This window comes from Phyllobates terribilis, unplaced genomic scaffold, assembly GCF_046119375.1.
Source record: "Phyllobates terribilis strain yellow unplaced genomic scaffold, ASM4611937v1 Scaffold_2__4_contigs__length_985480577, whole genome shotgun sequence".
Taxonomy (NCBI): domain Eukaryota; kingdom Metazoa; phylum Chordata; class Amphibia; order Anura; family Dendrobatidae; genus Phyllobates; species Phyllobates terribilis.
The window spans coordinates 12,817,311-12,837,701 of record NW_027362762.1 but is presented as its reverse complement, the minus strand read 5'-3'; the positions used below and the strand labels follow the sequence as shown (position 1 = coordinate 12,837,701).

Below are 20,391 nucleotides of genomic sequence, written 5' to 3'. Positions count from 1 at the left end.
AGGAGTCAAATAACTGAAATTTTCTTTCATTTCTCTCGTTTTTTGCATCTTTTTCTAAATACACCTCATTCAAGTCTTAATGTTAAGTTCATGTCTTCATTCTTGGCAGTCATTGCCTTTTGAACAAGAACCCTCATGCAAAAAATCCATGGAGCTTTGTAACCGACCTTCAGGTGCCAGAAGAGTTTACCACTACTTACAGTAAGTTGTGGTGGATAGTTTCTCTAGAATGTCACTTTTCTCCATCGTTCACAGCTGCCTCTACTTGTCTTTGTCATGCGTCTGGGTTCGAAGGGAGAATGGTGGCCAAGGAAGAGGTTATTGCCAATCCTGGCGGGGTTCAGTCAGAACCATCTGGGTAGAAGATGACCGTGACTCAACCTAAGACGCATCTTTCGAGGGCCTCTAATGTGCTGGGACGGTGGAGACGTGCAGGCAGCAGTACAGGACACGAACTGACCACCAGCAGATCTGAGGACTTAACGTAGGGTGGTCCTGATATCAGGGAGAGAGGCGAGACAAGGTAATAGATTCCGCACTGTTCACTTGTCTCACACAGGGGGTCATAAAGTGGCCAAAATTAACAAAAACAAGGTCTGGAAAACTGGGATCGGTGTCTGCCTCCGATGTGGACCTTAAGGTCATCTGGTGTTAATTCTGGGCCAGTAGGTGCATGTAGCCTGCACCAAGGAGCCGACCTTCTTCTGGTCTTTGTGTCGCCACTGACCACTATAATGATCAGAGAATACGTTGTGCTGATTGACATATCGCTATGGGGTGTAAGGTGGCAGCTGGACAGGAGGTATATGTCCCCGAATTGCCAAGCCTCAGTAATGGAGAAGCTGGAGAAGCAGGCTCCAGCACACATAGTGCTCAGAGGTGTTTAACGGGCCCGCGTTTTAAGAGCAGCTGGGTGGGATCGGCTGCTCACTTACCTCCAGTCCTGGTCTTGAAATGTCTGATTTAAGGCAGATGGTGCTGTCTCTCTGCAAGGTGGGGAGCCTTGTATGTGCTGCTCCGACCCTGCCGCAGGCTGAGAGAAAAGGACTGGCATTTAAACGACCGAGGCCGTGCGTTATATGGACTGGATGTTTTGTTCCCTTTTTGTGCCGTTATACTTTTTTGCACCTTTGATTTTGTTAACGTTGACGGTTTATGATTTTTAATAAACCGCCTGTTTGTTTTGAACCAACGAACTAATTCCTGTGTGTGAACCAGCGTCTAGCACAGAGCCCATCCCCCACAGGGGGCAGAGCTTCAGACCCCATCATGTGCATGGTGACACATGGCAGCCATTAAAGTAACATGCTGGGAAATGGAGCACATTCATCTTAATGCAAATGATACCACGGAGTCGAGGCTCAGGCCACTCTTCTAGACTGAGTGTTTCACCGAAAAAGTAGGAATACTGAAAATATTTCAGAAGTCTGGACACCCTTCCCTTTATTATTCCAAAGTTCCATCTGGTCTTTATCTCCACTCACATCCAGAGCTGCAGTCACTATTCTGCTGTTACCTTAAGTCGTCTACTCCAGTCACATCCAGAGCTGCAGTCACTATTCTTCTGTTACCTTAAGTCTTATACTCCAGTCACATCCAGCGCTGCAGTCCCTATTCTGCTGCTACCTTAAATATTATACTCCAGTCACATCCAGAGCTGCAGTCACTATTCTTCTGTTACCTTAAGTCTTATACTCCAGTCACATCCAGCGCTGCAGTCACTATTCTGCTGTTACCTTAAGTCTTATACTCCAGTCACATCCAGCGCTGCAGTCACTATTCTGCTGTTACCTTAAGTCTTATACTCCAGTCACATCCAGCGCTGCAGTCACTATTCTGCTGTTACCTTAAATATTATACTCCAGTCATATCCAGCGCTGCAGTCACTATTCTGCTGTTACCTTAAATATTATACTCCAGTCACATCCAGCGCTGCAGTCACTATTCTGCTGTTACCTTAAATATTATACTCCAGTCACATCCAGCGCTGCAGTCACTATTCTGCTGTTACCTTAAGTCTTATAGTCCAGTCACATCCAGCGCTGCAGTCACTATTCTGCTGTTACCTTAAGTCTTATACTCCAGTCACATCCAGCGCTGCAGTCACTATTCTGCTGTTACATCGTGTCTTATCCTCCAGTCACATCCAGCGCTGCAGTCACTATTCTGCTGTTACCTTAAGTTGTATTCTCCAGTCACATCCAGCGCTGCAGTCACTATTCTGCTGTTACATCGTGTCTTATCCTCCAGTCACATCCAGCGCTGCAGTCACTATTCTGCTGTTACCTTAAGTTGTATTCTCCAGTCACATCCAGCGCTGCAGTCACTATTCTGCTGTTACCTAAAGTCTTATACTCCAGAGCTGCTAGTTCATCTGAGCTTTCAAATGCATTGCACTGTGACAACAGCAGCTCTGGATGTGAGCGGAGTGGACTTGATGTCATTGGATCAATACATCCGGAGTTGAGAGTTGCACAGTTACTCGATGTGATGTGGAGATTTGTGCACTCCGAGGCTGAAGCAAGGAGCATGTGCGGCAGCAGCAGCAGCTCCCCCCATCCTGTGCTGCGGAGCAGTTTTAGGATGACTGTTCTGAAATAGGGCTGCTTTGTACGAGGAGAGGGACCACCCACCCCTCAGAATGAGACAATTCAGGTTTACATTTTTTGAAACAACAGAAAAAAAAAAAGTCTTAAATAAAAGTATAACCTAGATCTAAAAGTGGAGTTCATGTCGAATGACATCACAGCGGGGGCGGCGGCTCTCCGACCCCTCCGCCTGATGCCTCAGACCCCGCAACCTCCTTGTTCTTAGAGTCATGTTGGTGATTTGTGTGCTCGTGTCGCATGCGGGCGGACCTAGAGCAGAAGCTCCGGCCACAGACCTGGCAGCTGAAGGGGCGCTCTCCCGTGTGTGTCCGCAGGTGGTTGATGAGGCTAGGCTTCTGGGAGAAGCAGCGCAGGCACACGTCGCACTGGTACGGCTGCTCTCCGGTGTGGATCCTTTGGTGGCGGAGCAGGACGGAGCTGCACTTGAAGCTCTTGTTGCACTGTAGACAGGTGAAGGGTCGCTCACCGGTGTGTGTCCTCTGGTGACGCACCAGCGAGAAGTTGCAGTTGAAGGTCTGGCCGCATTCGCGGCACATGAACGTCCCGTCTCCTTTGTGGCTCCTCAGGTGTCGCCTCAGATCCTTGGAGCTGGAGAAGTTCAGGTGACAGATGCCGCACTTATGGACTTGCTGCCCGGGAGAGACGGAGATCACCGGCTCGGGGTAGACGATTCCCGGCTGCTGTCTGCAGTGCAAGTTTCGGTGGCGGAGGAGAGACGAACGGTGCCCGAAGCGATTCCCGCAGTCGGCGCAGACGAAGCAGGGGCTGTCCTCGTGTATCTTCTGGTGCTCATGGAGAAGAGACTCAGAACGGAAGAACTTCCCACAGACTGGACAGATGCAATTGCTGCACCCTTCCCGCTCCCTCTGCGGCGACTTCTCCTCGCTCGCGGCTTCAGTTTTAACGTCTCCATGATTGCCATCACTATTCTGTTCTCCCCCATGTGTTTCCTGGGGCCCGTTGCCTTCATCGGTATGTGACGGCTGCCCATCGCGCTCCAGGTACTCGGGCTCCTGCTTCACAGGTGGTTTCTCCTTTTCCCGTTTGTCGCGTTTCTTGCCGGTTTTCGCTGAACCTGAGAAGGGTAAAAGAAAACCATGACGCAGCAGTCACCATGATACGGCCCAGCGGGAATGACATAACGGACTGACATACAAACCACAGCACCGAAAATATGGCGCGAAGCTAAAACTCCACTAACCCAACAGGGCTGGACTTACATTACCTACTGGACCCCCAGGCTGCTATACTAACCCACGATCCCACCAAGGGTGTTAATGGACCAAGCGCTGGTACTGGATACTAACACAGCAGACCACCAGGGGCGTGATTACATTATCCTACTAGACCCAGGGATGGTATTAAATTAACCCATTAGACCACCAGGACTAGTTTTATATTAGACCACCATTAGGTGTTAGTAATTACAAAAATACTCACGAGACCACAATATCATCCCCCTCCTCCACATAGACACGAGCCCTCAGCTTGTCCGAGTCCTATTAATGAGGCGAGAAGAAACTGCCCGACATCTCAAGAAAGCTCATCACCCAGGAATCAAAAGGAGCGAGCAATGAGAATAAACTGCCCAATCCTTCTCACCCCCCGACCTCATCTGTTGGTGTCAACAGTCTAAAGATGCTAAAACTACGCTAAAAAGTAAAATAGTAAATACTGAAGCCCGCCAGCCGGGCCAGGGAGCCCTGTGCACCCGCCAGCCGAGCCAGGGAGCCCCGTGCACCCGCCAGCCGGGCCAGGGAGCCCCGTGCACCCGCCAGCCGGGCCAGGGAGCCCCGTGCATCCGCCAGCCGGGCCAGGGAGCCCCGTGCATCCGCCAGCCGGGCCAGGGAGCCCCGTGCATCCGCCAGCCGGGCCAGGGAGCCCCGTGCATCCGCCAGCCGGGCCAGGGAGCCCCGTGCATCCGCCAGCCGGGCCAGGGAGCCCCGTGCATCCGCCAGCCGGGCCAGGGAGCCCCGTGCATCCGCCAGCCGGGCCGGGGAGCCCCGTGCACCCGCCAGCCGGGCCGGGGAGCCCGAGCACCCGCCAGCCGGGCCGGGGAGCCCGAGCACCCGCCAGCCGGGCCGGGGAGCCCGAGCACCCGCCAGCCGGGCCAGGGAGCCGGCGCACCCGCCAGCCGGGCCAGGGAGCCGGTGCACCCGCCAGCCGGGCCAGGGAGCCGGTGCACCTGCTAGCTGGGCCAGGGAGCCGGAGCACCCGCCAGCCGGGCCAGGGAGCTGGTGCACCTGCTAGCTGGGCCAGGGATCCAGGCGTGTTATGAATGAGGTTGCGTGGAATGAACGCGTGCTTATGACCCTGGTATCACACGCACCTTGTCCTTGGAGAAGGTGGTTTTGCTCATGACGCATCAGTGCAGAGCGGGAGCAGAAGCTCCGTCCACAGATCCAGCAGCTATAGGGGCGCTCACCGGTGTGGGTCCTCAGGTGGATGATGAGACTGGTCTTCTGGGAGAAGCCCTTGGTGCACACTTCACACTGATAGGGCTGATCGGGGGAGTGGATCCTCTGGTGGCGGAGAAGGACGGAGCTGCACTTGAAGCTCTTGTGACACTGCACACAAGTGAAGGGGCGCTCGCCGGTGTGTGTCCTCTGGTGCCGCACCAGGTAAAAGTTACTGGTGAAGGTGCGGCCACACTGGCGACACAAGTAGCGCTGATCCCCGCCATGACTCTTCAGGTGCCTCTTCATCTCTCCAGAGTCTTGGCAGAGCACCTGACAGACGCCACATCTGTAGCCGGGCCGGGACTCTAAGGAACGAATGCTGACGTTATAGAGCAGACTTTCCTGCGCTGCGAGGAAGGTGCGATAGTCGTAACCAGTCTCCCGTGACCCCTGAGCATCACCGCCACCGTTCATATCCTTCCCATCGTCCTGAAGGTCAGGTTTCTTATCCAGAACAGGACCTTCTACAGCAGGGGTCACCGGGAGGGTCTTGTCGGGTAAGTGGTCCGTCCTCGCAGGGTGCGCGTCGCCCGCCTGAGCGATCTTGTTACTCGCTGGTGTCCTTTTTTTATCACCTGCAAAATAAAAATACTGAGTCACTGTCGCCATCTATCGATTAACCTACAACCAGAAGCCTGCGCCGATATTACTATTGAGCAAAATAATGACCCCCGCCATCAACAAATGACCAACATTCCCCACAGGCCGATCCCCGCGTACCACTACACCCCGTCCAGCACTCGGGCAGCAGCGGCATCTCTCCGCCAGCACTTACCTTTCCAGTTCTTCATGATGTCGTGGCGGCTGCGCTGGTGCCGTAGCATACCCGAGCGGGAATAGAAGGCTCTGCCGCAGACGAAGCAGATGTACGGCCGCTCCCCAGTATGGGTCCTGATGTGGATGACCAGGCTCGCCCTCTGGGAGAAGCCTCGCCAGCAGAGCTTGCACTTAAAGGGCTGCTCTCCCGTGTGTGTCCTCTGGTGTCTCACTAAGAAGTAGTTACAGTTGAAGTCGCGGCCGCAGTCCTGGCAGGTGTACCGGCCGGCGTTCATGTGACTCGCCAGATGCTTCCTCAGCTCGCTCAGGCCCCGGAACTTCTGGGTGCAGATGCCACATTTCTGGACCAGCTCGGAGGTGTCGGTGAGGACCCGGCTCACACTGGGGACCTTCATGTTCTCGTTCATGCAGCGAGACTTCTGGTGACGGAGGAGGGTGGAGCGGTAGCTGAAGCTCTTGCCACATTCAATGCAGGGGAAGGGCTGCCCCCCGGCGTGCATCCTCTGGTGCTCCGTGAACAGTAGTGCAGACCGGAAGGTCTTACCGCAGTCCGGGCAGATGATGCCCCCATCGTCCTTGGGGTCCTGACTCTCCACCTTCCAAGGTCCTTTATTTCCCGGTAAAGGCGGCTTCCACTCGCCGTGCTGAGGATCTCCGGAGACAGCTTCAGGCTTTACTAGACAATGTGCAGATGGAGACGTCCCTGCAAGATGAAGGGGGTTAACCACTGATCGGCCATCCCTTATCCTCCAGAGCTGCACTCACTATTCTGCTGTTACATTGTGTCTTATCCTCCAGTCACCTCCAGAGCTGCGGTCACTATTCTGCTGTTACATCGTGTCTTATCCTCCAGAGCTGCACTCACTATTCTGCTGTTACATTGTGTCTTATCCTCCAGTCACCTCCACAGCTGCACTCACTATTCTGCTGTTACATTGTGTCTTATCCTCCAGTCACCTCCACAGCTGCACTCACTATTCTGCTGTTACATCCTGTCTTATCCTCCAGTCACCTCCAGAGCTGCGGTCACTATTCTGCTGTTACATCGTGTCTTATCCTCCAGTCACCTCCAGAGCTGCGGTCACTATTCTGCTGTTACATCGTGTCTTATCCTCCAGTCACCCCCAGAGCTGCAGTCACTATTCTGCTGTTACATCGTGTCTTATTCTCAAGTCACCTCCAGAGCTGCAATCACTATTCTGCTGTTACATCGTGTCTTATCCTCCAGAGCTGCAGTCACTATTCTGCTGTTACATCATGTCTTATCCTCCCGTCACCTCCAGAGCTGCAGTCACTATTCTGCTGTTACATCGTGTCTTATCCTCCAGTCACCTCCAGAGCTGCGGTCACTATTCTGCTGTTACCTTGTGTCTTAGCCTCCCGTCACCTCCAGAGCTGCACTCACTATTCTGCTATTACATCGTGTCTTATCCTCCAGTCACCTCCAGAGCTGCACTCACTATTCTGCTATTACATCGTGTCTTATCCTCCAGTCACCTCCAGAGCTGCGGTCACTATTCTGCTGTTACCTTGTGTCTTACCCTCCAGTCACCTCCAGAACTGAAGTCACTATTCTGCTGTTACATCATGTCTTATCCTCCAGTCACCTCCAGAGCTGCAGTCACTATTCTGCTGTTACATTGTGTCTTATCCTCCAGTCACCTCTAGAACTGAAGTCACTATTATGCTGTTACATCGTGTCTTATTCTCAAGTCACCTCCAGAGCTGCAATCACTATTCTGCTGTTACATCGTGTCTTATCCTCCAGAGCTGCAGTCACTATTCTGCTGTTACATCGTGTCTTATCCTCCAGTCACCTGCAGAGCTGCAGTCACTATTCTGCTGTTACATCATGTCTTATCCTCCAGTCACCTCCAGAGCTGCAGTCACTATTCTGCTGTTACATCATGTCTTATCCTCCAGTCACCTCCAGAGCTGCAGTCACTATTCTGCTGTTACATCATGTCTTATCCTCCAGTCACCTCCAGAGCTGCAGTCACTATTCTGCTGTTACATCGTGTCTTATCCTCCAGTCACCTCCAGAGCTGCAGTCACTATTCTGCTGTTACATTGTGTCTTATCCTCCAGTCACCTCCAGAGCTGCAGTCACTATTCTGCTGTTACATCATGTCTTGTCCTCCAGTCACCTCCAGAGTAGCAGTCACTATTCTGCTGTTACATCGTGTCTTATCCTCCAGTCACCTCCAGAGCTGCAGTCACTATTCTGCTGTTACATCATGTCTTATCCTCCAGTCACCTACAGAGCTGCAGTCACTATTCTGCTGTTACATCGTGTCTTATCCTCCAGAGCTGCGGTCACTATTCTGCTGTTACATCATGTCTTATCCTCCAGTCACCTCCAGAGCTGCAGTCACTATTCTGCTGTTACATCATGTCTTATCCTCCAGTCACCTCCAGAGCTGCGGTCACTATTCTGCTGTTACATCATGTCTTATCCTCCAGTCACCTCTAGAGCTGCAGTCACTATTTCTGCTGTTACATCGTGTCTTATCCTCCCGTCACCTCCAGAGCTGCAGTCACTATTCTGCTGTTACATCGTGTCTTATCCTCCAGTCACCTCCAGAGATGCAGTCACTATTCTGCTGTTACATCATGTCTTATCCTCCAGTCACCTCCAGAGCTGCAGTCACTATTCTGCTGTTACCTTGTGTCTTAGCCTCCCGTCACCTCCAGAGCTGCAGTCACTATTCTGCAGTTACCTTGTGTCTTATCCTTCAGTCACCTCCAGAGCTGCACTCACTATTCTGCTGTTACATCGTGTCTTATCCTCCAGTCACCTCCAGAGCTGCGGTCACTATTCTGCTGTTACCTTGTGTCTTACCCTCCAGTCACCTCCAGAACTGAAGTCACTATTCTGCTGTTACATCGTGTGTTATCCTCCAGTCACCTCCAGAGCTGCAGTCACTATTCTGCTGTTACATCATGTCTTATCCTCCAGTCACCTCCAGAGCTGCAGTCACTATTCTGCTGTTACATCGTGTCTTATCCTCCAGAGCTGCGGTCACTATTCTGCTGTTACATCATGTCTTATCCTCCAGTTACCTCCAGAGCTGCAGTCACTATTCTACTGTTACATCATGTCATATCCTCCAGTTACCTCCAGAGCTGCGGTCACTATTCTGCTGTTACATCGTGTCTTATCCTCCAGAGCTGCGGTCACTATTCTGCTGTTACATCGTGTCTTATACTCCAGCCACCTCCAGAGCTGCATTCACTATTCTGCTGTTACATCATGTCTCATCCTCCAGTCACCTCCAGAGCTGCAGTCACTATTCTGCTGTTACATCGTGTCTTATCCTGCAGTCACCTCAAAAGCTGCAGTCACCTCAAAAGCTGTTACATCATGTATTATCCTCCAGTCACCTCCAGAGCTGCAGTCACTATTTCTGCTGTTACATCGTGTCTTTTCCTCCAGTCACCTCCAGAGCTGCAGTCACTATTCTGCTGTTACATCATGTCATATCCTCCAGTCACCTCCAGAGCTGCAGTCACTATTCTGCTGTTACATCATTTCTTATCCTCCAGTCACCTCTAGAGCTGCACTCACTATTCTGCTGTTACATCGTGTCTTATCCTGCAGTCACCTCAAAAGCTGCAGTCACTATTCTGCTGTTACATCAGGTCTTATCCTCCAGTCACCCCCAGAGCTGCAGTCACTATTCTGCTGTTACATCAGGTCTTATCCTCCAGTCACCTCCAGAGCTGCAGTCACTATTCTGCTGTTACATCGTGTCTTATCCTCCAGTCACCTCCAGAGCTGCAGTCACTATTTCTGCTGTTACATCATGTCTTATCCTGCAGTCACCTCCAGAGCTGCAGTCACTATTCTGCTGTTACATAGTGTCTTATCCTCCAGAGCTGCGGTCACTATTCTGCACTTACACTGTAATACAGCACTACATCCACAGCTGCAATGTGTTTGGATGCTCAGGACACCGTACCACTTACCACTAACCCCCTCACTGCCGGGGCCGCTGCCATCTTGATCTAGTAGCAGATTTCCTTGCATGTTCCCGGAGTCCATCTGCTGCTTTATCCACGGTGGCTTCTTCTCATCTGAGGTGGAGCCGTCTGTCCCCGACCTCTTCGTCCCCAAATCCTCACTGTGCGGTGGTGGCGGTGGCTCAGATCCCTGCGCTGAGGACACAGAAGCAGAGACCATAGGTCAGATATTGTAAAGCCGGCAGCCACCGCCCTCCATGGTCCAGCCCGCATAACCCCCATCATGCATTTTACCGTTACCTATGTCCTTGTCCTTCTCCTCCTTCACCCCCATCATCCTGTCTGCCGCTTCCGGCAGCTCCTTCCTCTTCTCCTCATCATCATCATCTTCGGAGGACGACGAGGTCAAAGGCCCTTTGAGGTCATCGGATGAGACATCCATGATCTTCAGCTTGATGAAATCCTCGTCATCCTCCTCGGTGGAGTTGGAGCCTGCGGTAGGAGAAGATTATAATGTATTACACTCCGGGCAGCTGTGCACATAACACGAGACGTAGTGACGGGCAGCACCTTCATGGGACAACGGCTCTCGGTGACTTCGCTCGTGGTCGATCAGGTCAGATTTGGAGCAGAACCTCCGCTCGCAGGAGGAGCAGGTGTAGGGGTGCTGGCCGGCGTGTGTGCGGAGGTGGACGATGAGGCTGTTCTTCTGGGAGAAGCCCTTGGTGCACACGTCGCACTGGTACGGCTGCTCACCGGTGTGCACGCTCTGGTGGCGGAGCAGGACGGCGCTGGTCTTGAAGCTCTTGCCGCACTGCGGACAGGTGAAGGGTCGCTCGGCACTGTGCGTCCTCTGGTGCCGCGCCAGGGACAGGTTACTGTTGAATGTCCGGCTGCACTGGCAGCACATGTAGCGCTCCTCCTCCGCGCTGTGGCTCCTCATGTGTCTCCGCAGCTCGCTGACGCTCTCGTACGTTTCCTGGCAGGCGCTGCACTTGTGGGGCGGTGGGGCTCTAGCGGGCGCAGCCCTGGAGGACACAGAATTGCCGCTGAGCTTACAGCGCGATCTCTGATGACGATTCAGGCCGGAGCGCTGACTGAATCTCCTCCCACAGTCCGGACAGCACAACGCACTGCCCGCCGCCTCCATCCTGCCGAGACGGCCGGTTACAGGCGGGCAACCAGCGGCCGGCACATCTGTGGAGAAGAAGGAAGCGGTGACCAAGACGAGGCAACAATACAGAGCGCGAGCACCGCCATGACGGGAGTCACATGACCACAGCGACAGAGAGAAAGTAATACAGAGCGCGAGCACCGCCATGATGGGCGTCACATGACCACAGTGACAGAGAGGAAGTAATACAGAGCGCGAGCACCGCCATGACGGGCGTCACATGACCACAGCGACAGAGAGAGAGCAATACAGAGCGCGAGCACCGCCATGACGGGCGTCACATGACCACAGCGACAGAGAGGAAGTAATACAGAGCGCGAGCACCGCCATGATGGGCGTCACATGACCACAGCGACAGAGAGGAAGTAATACAGAGCGCGAGCACCGCCATGACGGGCGTCACATGACCACACAGCAGAGAGAGAGCAATACAGAGCGCGAGCACCGCCATGACGGGCGTCACATGACCACAGCGACAGAGAGGAAGCAAAACAGAGCGCGAGCACCGCCATGACGGGAGTGACATGACCACAGCAACAGAGAGGAAGTAATACAGAGCGCGAGCACCGCCATGACGGGCGTCACATGACCACAGCGACAGAGAGAGAGAAATACAGAGAGGGAGCACCGCCATGATGGGTGTCACATGACCACAGCGACAGAGAGAGAGCAATACAGAGCGCGAGCACCGCCATGATGGGTGTCAGATGACCACAGCAACAGAGAGGAAGTAATACAGAGCGCGAACACCGCCATGACGGGCGTCACATGACCACAGCGACAGAGAGGAAGTAATACAGAGCGCGAGCACCGCCATGACGGGCGTCACATGACCACAGCGACAGAGAGAGAGCACCGCCATGACGGGCGTCACATGACCACAGCGACAGAGAGGAAGTAATACAGAGCGCGAGCACCGCCATGACGGGCGTCACATGACCACAGCGACAGAGAGGAAGCAATACAGAGCGCGAGCACCGCCATGACGGGAGTCACATGACCACAGCAACAGAGAGGAAGTAATACAGAGCGCGAGCACCGCCATGATGGGCGTCACATGACCACAGCGACAGAGAGGAAGTAATACAGAGCGCGAGCACCGCCATGATGGGCGTCACATGACCACAGCGACAGAGAGGAAGTAATACAGAGAGCGAGCACCGCCATGACGGGCGTCACATGACCACAGCAACAGAGAGGAAGTAATACAGAGCGCGAGCACCGCCATGACGGGCGTCACATGACCACAGCGACAGAGAGGAAGTAATACAGAGCGCGAGCACCGCCATGACGGGCGTCACATGACCACAGCGACAGAGAGGAAGTAATACAGAGCGCGAGCACCGCCATGACGGGCGTCACATGACCACAGCGACAGAGAAAGAGCAATACAGAGCGCGAGCACCGCCATGACGGGCGTCACATGACCACAGCGACAGAGAGGAAGTAATACACAGCGCGAGCACCGCCATGACGGGAGTCACATGACCACAGCGACAGAGAGAGAGCAATACAGAGAGCGAGCACCGCCATGACGGGCGTCACATGACCACAGCTACAGAGAGAGAGCAATACAGAGCGCGAGCACCGCCATGATGGGCGTCACATGACCACAGCAACAGAGAGAGAGCAATACAGAGCGCGAGCACCGCCATGATGGGCGTCACATGACCACAACGACAGAGAGAGAGCAATACAGAGCGCGAGCACCGCCATGACGGGCGTCACATGACCACAGCGACAGAGAGAGAGCAATACAGAGCGCGAGCACAGCCATGACGGGCGTCACATGACCACAGCGACAGAGAGAGAGCAATACAGAGCGCGAGCACCGCCATGACGGGAGTCACATGACCACAGCGACAGAGAGAGAGCAATACAGAGAGCGAGCACCGCCATGACGGGCGTCACATGACCACAGCGACAGAGAGAGAGCAATACAGAGCGTGAGCACCGCCATGACGGGCGTCACATGACCACAGCGACAGAGAGGAAGTAATATAGAGCGCGAGCACCGCCATGACGGGAGTCACATGACCACAGCGACAGAGAGGAAGTAATACAGAGCGCGAGGAAATAGGAAGTAATACAGAGCGCAAGCACCGCCATGACGGGCGTCACATGACCACAGCGATAGAGAGAGCAATACAGAGCGCGAGCACCGCCATGATGGGCGTCACATGACCACAGCGACAGAGAGGAAGTAATACAGAGCGCGAGCAGATAGGAAGTAATACAGAGCGCAAGCACCGCCATGACGGGCGTCACATGACCACAGCGACAGAGAGGAAGTAATACAGAGCGCGAGCACCGCCATGACGGGCGTCACATGACCACAGCGACAGAGAGGAAGTAATACAGAGCGTGAGCACCACCATGACGGGCGTCACATGACCACAGCGACAGAGAGGAAGTAATACAGAGTGCGAGCACCGCCATGACGGGAGTCACATGACCACAGCGACAGAGAGGAAGTAATACAGAGCGCGAGCACCGCCATGACGGGCGTCACATGACCACAGCGACAGAGAGAGAGCAATACAGAGCGTGAGCACCGCCATGAGGGGCGTCACATGACCACAGCGATAGAGGGGAAGTAATACAGAGCGTGAGCACAGCCATGACGGGCGTCACATGACCACAGCGACAGAGAGGAAGTAATATAGAGCGCGAGCACCGCCATGACGGGAGTCACATGACCACAGCGACAGAGAGGAAGCAATACAGAGCGCGAGCACCGCCATGACGGGCGTCACATGACCACAGCGACAGAGAGGAAGTAATACAGAGTGCGAGCAGATAGGAAGTAATACAGAGCGCAAGCACCGCCATGACGGGCGTCACATGACCACAGCGACAGAGAGGAAGTAATACAAAGCGCGAGCACCGCCATGACGGGCGTCACATGACCACAGCGACAGAGAGGAAGTAATACAGAGCGCGAGTACCGCCATGACGGGCGTCACATGACCATAGCGACAGAGAGAGAGCAATACAGAGCGCGAGCACCGCCATGACGGGCGTCACATGACCACAGCGACAGAGAGGAAGTAATACACAGCGCGAGCACCGCCATGATGGGCGTCACATGACCACAGCGACAGAGAGAGAGCAATACAGAGCGCGAATTCCGCCATGACGGGCGTCACATTACCACAGCGACAGAGAGAGAGCAATACAGAGCGCGAGCACCGCCATGACGGGCGTCACATGACCACAGTGACAGAGAGAGAGCAATACAGAGCACGAGCACCGCCATGACGGGAGTCACATGACCACAGCGACAGAGAGAGAGCAATACAGAGCACGAGCACCGCCATGATGGGAGTCACATGACCACAGCGACAGAGAGAGAGAGCAATACAGAGAGCGAGCACCGCCATGACGGGCGTCACATGACCACAGCGACAGAGAGAGAGCAATACAGAGCGCGAGCACCGCCATGACGGGCGTCACATGACCACAGCGACAGAGAGAGAGCAATACAGAGCGTGAGCACCGCCATGACGGGCGTCACATGACCACAGCGACAGAGAGGAAGTAATACAGAGCGCGAGCACCGCCATGACGGGCGTCACATGACCACAGCGATAGAGGGGAAGTAATACAGAGCGTGAGCACCGCCATGACGGGCGTCACATGACCACAGCGACAGAGAGGAAGTAATACAGAGCGCGAGCACCGCCATGACGGGAGTCACATGACCACAGCGACAGAGAGAGAGCAATACAGAGCGTGAGCACCGCCATGACGGGCGTCACATGACCACAGCGACAGAGAGGAAGTAATACAGAGCGCGAGCACCGCCATGACGGGCGTCACATGACCACAGCGACAGAGAGGAAGTAATACAGAGCGCGAGCACCGCCATGACGGGCGTCACATGACCACAGCGATAGAGGGGAAGTAATACAGAGCGTGAGCACCGCCATGACGGGCGTCACATGACCACAGCGATAGAGGGGAAGTAATACAGAGCGTGAGCACCGCCATGACGGGAGTCACATGACCACAGCGATAGAGGGGAAGTAATACAGAGCGTGAGCACCGCCATGACGGGAGTCACATGACCACAGAAGCAGCCGCCTGGTCACTTTACATTACACAGTGCTGCAGCCAATCAGGAGGCAGTTTATAGAAGTCCCACATTATGAATGCAGGGATATGATTGGGTGATGTGTCTGGATGAAACCATGTGTAGTGCGGGGGGTGGTTTTTCCCATACTGTGCCTCGGTATGAGTGCAGCGCCCCTTCCCTCCAGCACAGTCCGGCATTACACGGGTTGCTGTGTCGGGCAGACACCGCCCCACCCCGGGGACTGCCCGGGTGATTACCGCTCCTCACCTCACTGTCGCACCGAGCTTTCAGAGAAGCATCTTGATGACGTCACGGTCATGTGACTGACAACACAGGCTCCTCCTGCTCTACTACTGTGCCGCCCCATCGCCTGGGAGCAAAGTGAGGCGGAGCACGTGATGTGCGGCCTTTACCACTGCGAGGAGAGGGGGCGCGGCACAGTCCAAGTCACACGTAGGGGTGCGTGTAGTGTACGGGCTGCGGTGCTGTGAGGTAAAGGCACTGAACCGGAGGGGCCATCACAAGGGTCAGATGGCTGTGGGCCCCAAACTCACAGTGCGGACCGGCGGGGACCCCGAACTCACAGTGCGGACCGGCAGGGACCCCAAACTCACAGCGCGGACCGGAAGGGGCCCCGAACTCACAGCGCGGACCGGCAGGGACCCCAAACTCACAGCGCGGACCGGCAGGGGCCCCAAACTCACAGCGGGGACCCCGAACTCACAGTGCGGACCAGCAGGGGCCCCGAACTCACAGCGCGGACCGGCGGGGACCCCGAACTCACAGCGCGGACCGGCGGGGACCCCGAACTCACAGTGCGGACCGGCAGGGACCCCGAACTCACAGATAGGCATTCCTCACATGTATTAAAGCTGTCAAACAGTTGCAAATCATGCACACGGAGTGACTAAAAAATGATGATTGCTTACCGGTAATCAGATTTTCAATGACCCACGACCGCACCTATGGAGAGATGGATCCGCCCCGAGGACAGAAAACCACTACAGGTTTAAAAGGCGGAGCCCTCTACTATGCCTCAGTGGTTTTCCGGGCATCAGAGGAACTCCGTTGGTTAGTTTAGACAATACATACATATAACTTTCACCTTCAGAGTGGAGTCCACCAATTATGGCAACTCCAGAATGGAAGGTATAAACAGATAATAAATGCATGCATTCTACTACTGCGACACCTTGTGATTAACACGTGCATCCTCCACCATAATGAGGGTGAAAAGAAGAGGGAATAAGTGAGGGTGCTGTCGTGGGTCATGGAAAATCCGATTACCGGTAAGTAATCATTTTTCCCACTCCCCACGACAGCACCCATGGAGAGAATACAAAGGAATCCACCTAGGGAGGGACCACCGGTTGTAGGACTTTCCTACCGAAGGATAGATCACCAACACCCAGATCCACCCTGTAGTGCTTGAAGAAAGTGGAGGGTGAAAACCACGTGGCAGCCCTACAAATCTGCTCCAGAGAAGCATTTGCTCTTTTCGCCCATGAAGTAGAGACAGCCCTTGTGCAGTGTGCATTAATCTTATCAGGAGGGGAAACCCCCCCCCACCCCCGAGGTATATGCCAGAGCAATCCACCTCCTGACCCATCTCGCTATGGACCCTTTGGACGCAGCCTGGCCCTTCCAGGAACCCTGGAAGAGAGCAAAAAGGGAGGTAGTTTTCCAAATCTAGGTTGATTCCAAGTATTGCAGTAGGCATCTGACATCTAGGGTGTGGAACTCCCTTTCTCCCTCATTTTTAGGGCTCTCGCAGAATGACGGTAAAACTATATCCTGTGATCTATGAAAAAAGGACACTACCTTTGGAAGGAAGGCAGGGTCCGGGGAAAGCATAACCCTATCTGATAGGATTTGAGTGAAGGGCTGATTTACTAATCGGGCCTGAATCTCTCCTACCCGTCTAGCTGATGTAATACCCACCAGGAGTGCCGTTTTAAGGGACAAATTTTTAAGAGAACAATCTGATATGGGCTCAAAGGGAGTCTTAGTAAGAGCTTTGAGGACTAGGTTTAAGTCGCAAGGGGGCTGCTCTCGGTTTTGGAACAGATTCCGATCCGCTAAGTGCTCTAAAGAATTTTACTACTGTGCGGTGGGACTAGATGTCTCCTCCAAAAAGGGCCCCTAAAGCTGCAGAGTGAACCTTAAGGGTGCTCTTTTTTAGCCCCATCTCCAAACCTTTTTGCAGGAATTCCAAAATCTCCACATATGGTACCCCTTGTTTTTTTAAAGGCTTTATTCCTGAAAAAAATAGAAATTTACTCCATATTCTATAATATATAGTTGATGTTGTTTTTTTCCTTGCTTTAACTAATGTGGAAATCATTCTCCCTGAGCACCCTTTAGCTTTCAGAAGTTGTCGCTCAAGCGCCAAGCCGTCAAATGCAGCTTCTTTACGTCAGGGTGGTGAATGGGACCCTGGGAAAGGAGATCTGGAATCTCTGGGAGTACCCACGGAGTTGCCACCGATAGGTGACGAACCCAGGAAAACCATTTTCTCCTGGGCCAAAAAGGTGCCACTAGAATTCTCTCGGCCCTCTCCATACCTGCTTTCCTGAGAATCGCAGGAATTAGATGTAGAGGGGGAAAGGCACAGAGCAGGCCTACTGGCCATTTGAGGAGAAGGGTGTCATTGTCTTCTTGCTCTTTTTGGGAACCTGGACAAAAAACGATCCCCTTGTGAAGTTTTTCCCCTGTTTATTTCTGGTTCCTTCCATTTCGAGTCTTTCGGCTTCGCCCACCCCACCTTTTCTGAACGTGCGGAAAGGCCTCTTAAATTTTGGTGTGCTTAACTGGGGAAACCCTTTGTTAGAGTCTCCTTCTTTGTCCAGAATTTTGTCAAGAGAGGACCCAAAAACGTACTTCCCCTCGAAGGGAATACCACAAAGCCTGGACCTTGAGTTGAAGTCGCCCTTCCAGTTTTTGAACCAGAGGGCTCTTCTAGCTGAATTTGACAGGGCACAGGTTCAGGCTGTTAGACGTACTGTGTCTGCCGAGGCGTCCGCAAGGGAGTCTGCCGCTTTGGCTAAATTGGGTATACAGGCTAGTATCTCGTCTTTGGGTCACTTATTCCGGATCTGGTCTTGTAATTGAGCCAGCCACATGCTTTAAGATCTCGCAGTGTATGTTGCCGCTATGTTCACTTTAAATGCTGCGGCCCCTGTCTCCCAAGCTCTTTTTAGAAAACTCTCTACTTTCCAATCAAGAGGGTCTTTTAGGAGTCCAGCATCATCCAGTGGGAGGGAGGAGTTCCTGGAGACTTTGCAGACTGCCACATCTATCTTGGGTGCTTTGTCCCAGGTCTCTGAGAACTCTGCTCCGAAAGGGTATTTTCTCTTCATCAGCTTTGGAATATAAGCCTTCCTGTCTGTTTTTTTCCCATTCCCTTTGGATCAGCTGGAAGATGGTTTTGTGGACTGGAAAGCATTTTATGATTTTTACTCTTTAGAACCCCAAACATCTGATCCTGTACGGATCTGGGCTCCTTCACTTCTTCCACTCTCATGGTAGTCCTCACGGCTTTCACTAGCCTACTAATCTCTTCAGGCGGGAAACATGAGTAGTCCCCCTCGTTATCTGAAGAGGATGATGACGGTGAGGGACTTAACTTGGAACTCCCTATCTGGTCTCTTTCCCCCTCGTCCTCTGCACTAGAGTTTCCACTGGCCTCTCTTGCTGTTGAACCAGTTTTTAACCCTTTGAACGATTTTTTAACTCAACTCCTAATTATGCTCCGCATGTTATCCATTAGTGAGGCAGACTCCTCTGACAAAGTTCTTTCTATACAATCCTTACTTAGTCTTTTGGTGTAAGCTGACTCTAGTTTACATTTGCGTAATCCACATTCCTTATGTTTCAATTTGGCTTGAGTCTTCCTAGGCCTTCCCTAAAGGAAATGCATAGAAAAAGTGTACTTTTAACAAAGTTTTTCCCAGGGTTTCACCCCTGACTTACCCCACCTGACGCAGGACTACTGAGGTCGGAGGGGCTGCTTCCATGGGTTCTACAGGTTGAGCTGTGTCCTCCATTCCTGGGATGCAACACTGAATGGAGGTAGGGGGGGCGCTTATATCCTCTTCCTGCTCCCCCCCTCCCCCCCTAGTGATACGCCCCATGATGTCCTCTGGAGAAGCACTATGCCCCTCGGGCCGTGCCCCCAGATGACGCTCCTGCCCGGGGACGCACCAACCACTCAAGTCGGGACCCAATACTGGCCGGCTCCCAGCAAAGCATCGTGCCACCGTATGTGACGCAAGACGCCGGCGGGGATTCCGGGGAAGCACTCTGCCACGATAGGCCGTGCCCCCGGAACTGACGTCACGCCGGCCGGAGATGCTTCTCCCAAGCGACGTGCAACTTGCCGGCTGGTATCCGGAACAACGCCGCATGCCCCACAGGAGCATGGACACCCGGACTGACAAGGGAGCTGCATTGCCCAGGTAAATCTTCACTCCCCTGGCAGCGCCTGAGGAGCTGTAGGGTCTCCTTGAGGACAGGAAACCACTGAGGCATAGTAGAGGGCTCCGCCTTTTAAATCCGTAGTATTTTCCTGTCCTCGGGGCGGATCCCTCTCTCCATGGGTGCTGTCGTGGGGAGTGGGAAACATTTAGCATTCGAGCACGCCGAAGATACTCGAAAAAAACACCTGAGCATGCTCGCAGAAAGGGTTAACAGAACACGCTTGCTCATCACTACTAGAAAGGCAAATCAGAACTGCCGCTTGAATGCAAAAGACCTTCAGAAAGAAGTAGCAGACTCTGGAGTTTTGGTACATTGTTCTGTTCAGAGACACCTGCACAAATATGATCTTCATGGAAGAGTCATCAGAAGAAAACCTCTCCTGCGTCCTCACAATAAAATTCAGCATCAGAAGTAGCAACAGATCATCTAAACAAGCCTGATGCATTGAGGAAACAATGATGAAAGGTATGTGTGGAGAAAAAAGGGCACAGAATTTCAGGAAAAGAACAGCTCGCCAACCATTAAGCATGGGGGAGGATCAATCATGCTTTGGGGTTGTCTTGCTGCCAATGGCACGGGGAACATTTCACGGGTAGAGGGAAGAATGGATTCAATGAAATTTCAACACATTCTTGATGCAACCATAACACCATCTGTAAAAAAGCTGAAGAGGATGGCTTCTACAAATGGATAATGATCCTAAACACAGGTCAAAATCCACAATAGACGACCTCAAAAGGTGCAAGCTGAAGGTTTTACAATGGCCCTCACAGTCCACTGATCTGAACGTCATTGAAAATCTGTGACTAGGCCTCAAAATAGCAGAGCATGCAAGACGATCCAAGAATCTCA

At 53.2% G+C, this 20,391-nt stretch overlaps 1 protein-coding gene across 1 annotated transcript in view; it reads right to left on the bottom strand.

Annotated features, from left to right (window-relative positions):
• Positions 1-15,465, bottom strand: part of LOC141243168 (uncharacterized) — an 85,301-nt gene extending 69,836 nt beyond the window's left edge. The window contains exons 1-7 of the mRNA XM_073668909.1: positions 15,328-15,465; positions 10,379-11,005; positions 10,109-10,300; positions 9,815-10,003; positions 5,844-6,548; positions 4,939-5,643; positions 2,748-3,684 (exon numbers count right to left, since the gene is read on the bottom strand). Coding sequence (XP_073525010.1) covers positions 2,748-3,684; positions 4,939-5,643; positions 5,844-6,548; positions 9,815-10,003; positions 10,109-10,300; positions 10,379-10,958 — 3,308 coding nt within the window. The 5' untranslated portion in view covers positions 10,959-11,005; positions 15,328-15,465. The remainder of the gene's footprint in view (positions 1-2,747; positions 3,685-4,938; positions 5,644-5,843; positions 6,549-9,814; positions 10,004-10,108; positions 10,301-10,378; positions 11,006-15,327) is intronic.
• Positions 15,466-20,391: the final 4,926 nt, after the last annotated feature.